This window comes from Gadus chalcogrammus, chromosome 10 (assembly GCF_026213295.1).
Source record: "Gadus chalcogrammus isolate NIFS_2021 chromosome 10, NIFS_Gcha_1.0, whole genome shotgun sequence".
Taxonomy (NCBI): domain Eukaryota; kingdom Metazoa; phylum Chordata; class Actinopteri; order Gadiformes; family Gadidae; genus Gadus; species Gadus chalcogrammus.
In genome coordinates this window covers 15,200,910-15,210,909 of record NC_079421.1, presented here as the reverse complement: position 1 = coordinate 15,210,909, position 10,000 = coordinate 15,200,910, and the positions used below count along the sequence as shown (strand labels likewise).

The window sequence follows — 10,000 nt, the reverse complement described above, 5'->3', positions numbered from 1 at the left end:
TGAGATGTATGTCTTGGAACCCATCCAGTGGCGAGGGAAGGGCATCAATTTTCCATCCTGGCATACACAGTGTAATGTTTCCCTAAGAATGTGTATCTCTCTCGTATTTCATTTAATACTGGACTCAGCCATATAACCTCTCCGAGATACAAGTATCTACAAGAGTGTTTTCCGAAGACATCCATCTGTAACCATATCTACTGTGGATTGCTGTGCAACACGATGCTTGAAAAACGAAGACGTGCCTTTCTCTGACGGACGAAGCTGGCACGCAACTCAAATAATAAGGACAAATGTTTTCAGGTAAAAAAAGATTATGATATCATGATGATCTTTTGTTTTGGGTCAACGTTTTCAAATTTGATCTGTTGGTTTGAGTGTGCCATTACATTCTTCCAAAGGGATTGCTTAGCTTTACAATTGTGTGTGTGCATGTGTGTGTGTGTGTGTGTGTGTGTGTGTGTGTGTGTGTGTGTGTGTGTGTGTGTGTGTGTGTGTGTGTGTGTGTGTGTGTGTGTGTGTGTGTGTGTGTGTGTGTGTGTGTGTGTGTGTGTGTGTGTGTGTGCGTGTGGGCGGGAGTGCATGCGTCTGTGTGTGCGTGTGTGCCTTTGTGAGTGTTTGTGTGTGTCAGAGGCAGTTTGAGGTGAGGCTAAACATCAGCATAACATCGCTACTTTATAAATGTCCCTAAATAGCTAAATTCTGCAGATAGAAGTATGCTTTTAAGGCTGTGGACTTGGTGCACTCCATCCAAGTAACAGAGCAAATGTTTAGGGAGCGATACTGGTGTCTGGGAGCTGCAATGGTCGTCAGAAATTCTCTTGGTTTTTTGATTTCCTCTGAATCCTCACTAAGCAAGATGGACGACACAAGATATCATGAGCAAATACTTGAATGAAACTGTTCCTTATTAGTCCAAAATAGAGATGAAGTGTATAGTTGTGGTAATGTTCATACATACACACACACATATACACATAGACACACTAATGTACACACACACACACACACACATAATCACTCACATACACACACACACACACACACATACACAAACACACGTTCGATAAAAACTCAAGAGGAGGTGCCGATGTCACCATCCATTTGCTATCTTTCCAATGAAATAAAACATAACAATGTGGCATCAAGTAAACATCATTTATCTGATGTTTTACATCATCAAAACCCTGACTTATTTAGTCTTGAGAATGTTTCATATGGCTAGGATGGAAAAAGAAAATCCACATTCATCAGTCATTATTCACCATGCATCGATCGTTTGCGAGTAATGATTTTCGGTAAACAACCCAGGAGTAGGGCCTGAATATTAACGGCGCGCATCTGAGATATGAGGCAAACTTGAGGAGCCGTACACCTCATTAAGAGCCCTTATGTTTCTGCTTCCCTGTCCAACCAAGGTATGCTTTTTAAAAGTGCTTTGATGAGGCAATCAGCCGTGAAACTCCACGGTGAACCATAAGGGCCTGTTTCTTCAGCAAACTCTATCATCTGGCGGGCAAAGCCTCTAAATCGTGTTATAAGCTCAGAGAGGATAGTGTGGCACACCGTTTATGAATGGTGCATTAATGCCGGGGGGACCTAATATAAGAATTATTCCTGGAGAAAATAACCACAGCATCGGCGGTTTCACCATGGCTGGTATTTTGCAGTTGATCTCAGGGTTTAAGCAGGAGAAAAGGTCACGTGACCTATTCATCTTGCACACATTAACACAAAAGTCCAATAATGTTTTTGTTTTTTTAAATAAATGATCATCATAAACGCCAAATTGCCAATGGCAATTTCTGCTGAACTGACTTTATGAAAATGCAGGAGCATTATGGGGCCGACTATCTCCTGCCCCCATTATAATCTGTCTGGTGCTCAAAGTCATTGTGTGTTTGCTGCCCGGATGAAAACCGTTGCAAATATGCTTAGGCTGAGCTCTCAGTCACGGCCCCTTTGAGAGTTACATGAAACAGGGAATGTCCTTCTCTATACAGTTTGACATCTTAGACTTTGATAATGAAGCAATGCTGTCCAAAAAGGACTGGGAGAGAACAAAAAAAGAAAAAAAGAAATATATGTGCATGCCTATTCACGTTTTATGAAAGATGAGATTATGTTACAGAAGCTAACCGAATGGATATCCTATCGTCTATTTCTATTTTATTTTATTTTATGCCATGACACTGTTTTATAGTGTGGTTGATTTGCGGTTTGGCAATACTGCCCTTCAGTGGCAGCTTACTAGAATCGCTTTAGAAGCAGATTATGGGAGGCAAAATTCAGCACTTGCCTGTCTGTGACGGAAGCCTGTGATGCAGTGGAACTCACAGCTGAGCACGTGTATAGAAGGTACGGACAAGTGTTCGCTTTAAAACAATTAGTCACCCCTGTTTTGTTATCTTATGTTATGATATGTTACGTTAGAAAGACGCCCTGTTCTCTCCCCGAAAGTGAAAGCGAGCCATAGCTCACTGTCTGTCAGTATACATTCCCATCAAGGGAAAGCATAACCTTGTGTAGGTCAAATGCACACAAAATGTCAAAACCCGGCCAAAATAAATAAAGACAGATGTTTTGTGGCAGCTGTCTGAAAACTAAACCGAGTGGGTGATCCATCAGGGCCCAAAGTTGCAGCTCTGCTTAGTGTACCGGGTTTCATCGCGCGTGGCTCAAGGACAGAGCGATTCGCCTCTGGTTCTTCGCTCCACAGATCAAAGTTTTCATCAGAAGACATTTTGCAAAAAGAACAACAGAAAATAAAGATCAGTTTTGCATGCCGAAAAACTAAGGAAACACAATGTCAATCAACGCTCGATCCTGTTAAGACCTTGTGGCTGGCCACAACACGATGTCAAACTGCTGCACACTCATCAACCTCGATGACCGATGTGTGTTTGGAAGGTTTGATGTTGTTGTACACAGAGCAGTGAGCGCAGCGTGCAGTTTGATCAATGCCACTCCCTTCTCGAGTGCTTGGTTTACTTGGTCCAGATGGAATAACATGTTGTCTGCTACATTACCTTAGCCTTGAATGTGCGTCAAATGTTGCTCTGTGGTTTAAAACGCATTTTATTCTCGTTGATTGGTCCCATTGATAATGATTGCAGATGAGCATCCCATGCCTTTTCTCGAGTTAAATTAGCAGGGAAACAACGTAGGGTTTCCTGCGATGTGCATCTTACCTATATACCGCCCAAGTAGCAAAAGTCATAACGTAAACACATTGCAGTGATTCAACACGAACACACACACACGAACACGCAAGCATACACACACACACACACACACACACACACACACACACACACACACACACACACACACACACACACACACGCACACGCGCGCACGCACATAGACAGAGAGTGTTCTCTCGCTCCCTCTCTCTCCCTCCCCTTTTTTTATGAAATAAAAGAGAAAGAGGGGGGGGGCTCTCTCTCTTTCTCTCTTTTATTTCATTTATTTGCAGGGGGCTCAAATTCGTATTTTTAATAGTCACAATTAAATGAAACGGATGCCCCTTAACATTATTATACTCCCACAAGGAGTTCGTCTTAACGTTTGCAAACCTCGACTCGTCCAAAAGATGCCGCTAAAATGCTGTCATGAATCCAACCCGATCCGACCTATGTCCTGGACGGTCTGATGTGTAATTGATCTCTAAACCAATCAGGCTCGGCGTAGGCGGTGCTCTGTTGTTACTACAGAGACATGAAGAAGTTTGCACCGACCTGCCGCTTTAACCATGAGTTCCTATGTCGGCGCACGGATCTAGGCTCATGACAATCTGTGGTCGCATCGTGACACACGTCTTGATTATGCCGAGATAAACGCACATCCTGCTCTCCTCTATGCGATCATGGCATGTGATGCTTCTTCTCAGGAGGACTTCCCGGGTGAAGTGATGCCCAGACCTCTGCCGTGCACATGCAACAAGAAGTGCAAGACTAGAAGCAGCAGCGCTATATTCTTTGGATTATTCCTGCTGTCTCTGTCTCTGCATGTCATCACGCTCGTCTGCTATCTGGATCTGCGGTCAGAAGTGAAAAGGGAAATAGTTCACCAAAAAAGAGACTCGATATGGAGTGGAGGTGATTTGCCCGACGGCCCGGCGTTCTCAAACAGCTCCCAGCCAGCGAACCCCGGCAGCGTCGGAGAGGGTCGTGAGGTAAGCATAATAAATAACCACCAGGTTCCGGGGGCATATATCAATAACAACACTGTAGACTTGCACACCGACCCCAAACAAGAGTGCGTAACTTTCATTCCTAACGCGCGACCGGTTCATGTTCATTCAGCTCCGCTTCCTTCTCGTGTTCCACGTTGGGTGTCAAATTTGGTTCACGCTATGTCAAGGCATGTTTCGGGACAACCTATTTGTACAGTAGCCTGTCAAGGGCTCCGTTCTTCAGTTTCAATGGGATAGTCTTGGGTTGTGGTTTCCCAGCAGATGTCATATAGTTTATGAACCCGTTATGGCTTAGGTTGTAACGAGAATGAGTTAGAATGGATATGAAAATAAATAATCGAATTGCACACATTACCTAGGACTATTTATTAGAACATAAATTGTAGTGAGTATTATTGAGTCATTGTTTTGTTTTCATTTTATTACCACATTAGCACACTAATTGTCCTCCTCTATAGATATCCTCCATTTGAGATAGTCCTCATATAAGGCTCAGTTGGTGTTCCACTTAGTTCCTTAAAAGGGGGCAGTGAAGTCGCAAGAGCAGGTGGACAGCAAATTACCTAAATCACGAGCAGGTGCAAACCCCCAGGCTGATGTTAATTCATCTGGACGTTAGATGGGCATTTTGGTACTTGGCGCTAAGCCAGTTGCATCTCACATGTGTTTTCATTCCTGGGAGCGCACTGATCAAATGTTCATCTGCTGCTCTGGTAACCAACAAACTCTCTTCTTCTCCCCCCACAACAGTACCACCCCACCCCCCTTTAATGTCATCAATACAAAGGGGAGCAGGCGTGGGTCTGATTGCTTTCGCCAGCATAATTTGTTCCTATCTCAACTTGTTTTATAACTGTGGTCATTTTTTCCCGTCTGGACCGGAGTGGGTGTATGTTACGTGGTGGTTATAGCCAGCCCAGCGCATTTAGCTTGAATTAACCCCAGGGTTAACCGCAATGGTCACCCTGACAAGTGAACTCCTGACAAACAAACAAACAAACCAGAGTCGCCAATGTGCCCAGGCACTACTCTCCCCCTTCCTACCCATGTCGGGTGGCTGAAGCCTATTCATTTGGGCACTCACTTTGTCCCCCTTTTTGCTCAGCTTATTTTGGATAGTGGTGGTTTCCCCCATTGAGATGAGCCCGGTATTCAACCCAGATGGTGATGCCTCACGAGGTGAAAGACTGTGGGCCAGCTGTAAATATTTAACAGTGCTGTGATGCTGTCCTTGCCAGATGTCTGCATTAAACAACTCTGATTACACATCCCACAGTTTACATAGTTGGAGCAACGGGAGCATGTGGCATCTGGACAGGGCGGCCGCACTTGTTAGCTTTTGAGAATTTCCCTTTGAAGATTTTTATTTTTTCGAGACATTAACATTGTTTGTTGCATATTTCACACACGAAAACATCAAAGCTTCTTGAGCAGCATCCGTGCGATGTGAACACGCAGGTATTCAGTACCAAGCAGTACAATGTGTAAAGGTCCACATTGAAACACTAAAAAGGGAAGAGAGAGAACTGTCAGGTAAAGCCAACAAACATATAGTGTAAACAATCATACCAGGCATTCCAGAGATGTGAAACACATTGACTCACTTTCATATCAAACCTGTTGGAACACCATATTTGGTATTAAACATAGGCCGTTAATTTAGTTCCTGGCAAAATAAGAACTGATATGGCAGTAATGAAGTTGGATGGCTGCTATTGTTTTTTAAGGTTTTCCAGTTTCAATAACCGACAGCACGAAATGTAGCTGTGTGTGTGTGTGTGTGTGTGTGTGTGTGTGTGTGTGTGTGTGTGTGTGTGTGTGTGTGTGTGTGTGTGTGTGTGTGTGTGTGTGTGTGTGTGTGTGTGTGTGTGTGTGTGTGTGTGTGTGTGTGTGTGTGATTCTGGATTCTACAGTGAATCCAGAGTTCAGGCATAGTTGGCCTCAGAACCGCTCACCGACACAGATACCAAATGAATCATAGCCCTAACGATATGTGCCAGGATGGGCAAGGCCGATCCGCTATGGATGAGTGAGCCAGGGCAGAGGGGTTGTAAAACCTGTGATGGAAAACTAGGATCCAAAAAATCTAGCAAAAGGAATCTCAATAGGTTACACTAACAATTCCCAGTGAACCCACTCGTGATATTCTGTCACTCTGAATGTGTCCAGGGAAATAGACGTTTGGGCCTAATGCAGATGCTGGGAATGAGAAGGGCCTAGCCCCTTTGTCATTCAAGAATGCGGCCTTGCAGGGTTGAGCAGTTACAGTTGCTCGGTATCCGCGGGCCACCAGATTTGGGTCACAGTCCAGCATTTCGTGCGGTATGGTTTTCCCTGATAGCCAAGCGACGGGGTACTATGAGTATCTCGGAACTTTGGTTTGGGGGGCGAGGCTTTAAAAGATAACACGTTTTAAATCAAATCAGTGCTGGAATATTGACTGTGAAAGTCGTAGGCGTATTCATTAAACGCACACTGAATGCATAACGAATAAAATGAGCGTTTGGGTATCGGTATAATTATGAATATGTGGGAAGAAATAGCCTTCCAAGAAGTTAGTTTTGATGTTATAATCCACCTAAATTGATTCCTCTTGTTATTGTTAAACTATTGGGAAAACATCATCTCTAACCTATTAAAATCCATTAAAGCCACATCTTTCTATTACTCTTACATGAAATCTGCAGCTAATCTCAATTAATAGTGTGGATGAAAGCCGGAGCCAAACGTCCAAATTAGATTACACGCCTCAATAGCTTTCCTAATATTTCTGCTCAAGCAATCTGCTTGCATAACACTTTGCTTCAGTGAAATGTGACAGAAATCACAACTTTGAATGCATTGGTAGTTTCTAACACACACCCAACTGTTAGGAGAAGAGGCAGACATTGGATATTTAGTGCAAAGTGAGGCTTGCATATAACTGCATATTATAACATATAATAGTGTGAATGTGCATTTTAATGTAAGTAAGGAAAGTACTAAGGTGTAAAAACTGATAAACTGGAAAATAAATTCTAAGTAAACAACAATTTATCCCTGTTGACCACAAAAGGAGCCCTTGGGCAAGGCAGTAAATCCCATCTGTCCAGTGAAGCTGCACAGTTCCCAACAGTAAAAAAGTGTTTGTACCAGCCAATGCACAGGTGTGAGGGTATAATTAAGTGCTCAGTATGTGGGTGAAATGGTGCAGTGCAAAATAAGAGCAAGTGTCACTTCATCACCCAACATCTTACTGGCGTAACCTTGGTAACAGCAGCACTCAGTGTGTTGGCTGAGATGCAGTATTTTATCCAGCCCCGAGAAAAAATTCTCTTAACCAGCATATGAAATAATCTGTCCTCTGATGTATGCCTTCAAAGTCTCACAAAGAACAGATGCCGAAACATCTGGACTTTCGTTACCAGCTATTAAAAAGTCAGTTTGACGGGACGCAAAAATCTTCAGGCCACCATGGCATGCACTAGGGAGTGTTGGTGGCCCGTTAATATCAATATTAAAAGCCGTGCAGGGCTCAGTTTTTATATGGAAATACGAGGGGACATTTCAAACAAATACGTGAAATACGGATGGGGTTAAACACCAGGACTCTGGTTGGAGAAACTTGTCAATTCAACAGTGAACTGACTTGGCAGGCCTTGAGGACATGACCTTGTAAAGGAGCAGTCCAGTGAGGGAACGAGCCAAGAGTCACAGAGACCGTACGAAATTAGACAACGTGAAGCCATTAACTGTGTTCAGATGGGGAGCGCGCCGGTGCCAGTGGTGTTGCAGCAATAAGTTATGTGATCGGCCGCTGACAGGCCAAGCAGTGCAACAAAGAAACACTGGGGTGATGCTGACCCATCCCTGTAACTGTGTCTAATGGGCCGTTTTCTTATTTCAAGTTAACATCCCTCTCGGGGGATTTCAGAGTGGACAGTGCCTTTTAGCAATTAGACATTTCCCAGAAATGACCATTGTCTCAGCTGGGAGTGTAGACTTAGTGCAAAGTATCCCCAAATATCCCATATTCTCTGAAACAAACGTGCAGTGGGAGCCGGCAATTGTGTGTGTGTGTGTGTGTGTGTGTGTGTGTGTGTGTGTGTGTGTGTGTGTGTGTGTGTGTGTGTGTGTGTGTGTGTGTGTGTGTGTGTGTGTGTGTGTGTGTGTGTGTGTGTGTGTGTGTGTGTGTGTGTGTGTGTGTTTTATGTATATAGAAATATGTGTTTGTGCATGTGTGTGGGTATGTTTGTATGTATATAAAAAACGACTTGGAACCTTTTCACAAAGACGTAATCTGTCCTTACAAATTACACATCCCTCAATTTAAGGCAATTTAGTCATATCCTCACGAAGCAACGGGGAAGGAGTCAGCTCCCACCCCCTGCTCTTTGAAGATTTAAGAGGCCTCTAATTAATACCTTTCCCCCCCCCCCCCTTTGTGAAAAAAAAATGCTTTACTCAATAGTTGGCACTTGGCATACATACCAACACATTGTCATCCTGATTTACTGTAACTCTGCATGCCTTTTCTAAGGCTGTAAATGTCCGTAATGAGATGGAACGACGTGAGTAAGGTCATGCTGCGATCTCTTTTCGCAACGAGCACTTTGGTGGTAGCCTCGCGCATTGTTTACTTTGCATTTTGTCGCTTTGATTGGACTTAATCTAGGTTCTGAAATTGGCTGTTGGAGTCGTGTTTGGCCGACGCTACAGACAAAAGTGTAATGCCATATGCCTCAACATACACCCCGAATCCTTTGAGGGGTAAAAGCCCCCCACGTGCCAACAGCTGGCGTGGAGATGTGGAGACACCTGCCCACCAAATGAACGGCAATCTTCGCTGCTTGCGGGAACATCTGGAGTCCGGTGGACTGATAAAACACTCCAACACCGTGGTCTTCCGTCAGACAGGATTTCCCGAACTCACAGGGCCGTACATGGTTGGCAGCCGGTCAGAGATTTGGACTTTTACTACTGTCAGCATGCCCAACATAAATAGGGGTGGTTTGACATGATTCAACTCATCCCCTATTTCGGGGTTCTCGTCTCAGTGATGATAAAGTTAAGACCCGAAACATTACTTTCCTTGTCAGACGGCCTTGTCTTTCAGTGGGCCAGGGAAAACCGTGAGGAAGAGTGGTTTGGAGTTGAGGTTTCATTCAGTAGTGACCTTTTCTTTGAGGCCATTCGAATCCAGACTTTCTAAGAGTGTCACGGATACGACTGTCATTCGAACCCAATTGGGTCAGCCCTACATGCGAGTAGCAGGTTAAACGCTTTTCAACAAACCCAAATGCCGGGGGCATTTGGGTTTGGGATCCCTAGGTTCATCCCTATTTTGCATAAATCGATACATGGTAAAGTGCAGCACGTGTCTGTGCCCGGGAGTCGTTAATAGAAATATCAAGCAGATGTCTAATGCAACAACACATCTATGGCTTTTTGTCCACAACTACTCTCAGCATTAATATTGGCGCTGCCTACCATTATTCATGCTGACACTCCAAAGTGTGGCCAGACTTGGACGGCTCAAGTAAAAAAAAGCTTTTGGGTGGTCTTCTTTGTGTTTAAATAGCGCTAGTGATCCCTCTTTGTCTGTCTACTTCTGGGAATCCTCCAAAGAAGCGATCACCTTCTGGCTCTCTAACGGAACGTGACAAAAGAGCAAGCCGCACGTAGTTACTCTGTGACAAACACACTCAACAAACACAATCAGACACAGCCCGAGTACGGAGGACAGGATTGTTTGAGTGTGTGGCTAATACAGTCGGGTCAGGGGGTCCCATTGAGTTCACGTGGACCATAACCAGTCTACGC

At 44.2% G+C, this 10,000-nt stretch overlaps 1 protein-coding gene across 2 annotated transcripts in view; it reads left to right on the top strand.

The window, feature by feature from the left end:
- The first annotated feature begins 3,727 nt into the window (after positions 1 to 3,727).
- The window catches only part of eda (ectodysplasin A), a 13,898-nt gene continuing 7,625 nt past the window's right edge, over positions 3,728 to 10,000 (top strand). For both annotated transcript variants that reach the window (XM_056600903.1, XM_056600902.1), the window contains exon 1: positions 3,728 to 4,177. In XM_056600903.1, the coding sequence (XP_056456878.1) occupies positions 3,869 to 4,177 (309 nt within the window). In that variant the 5' untranslated portion in view covers positions 3,728 to 3,868. The remainder of the gene's footprint in view (positions 4,178 to 10,000) is intronic.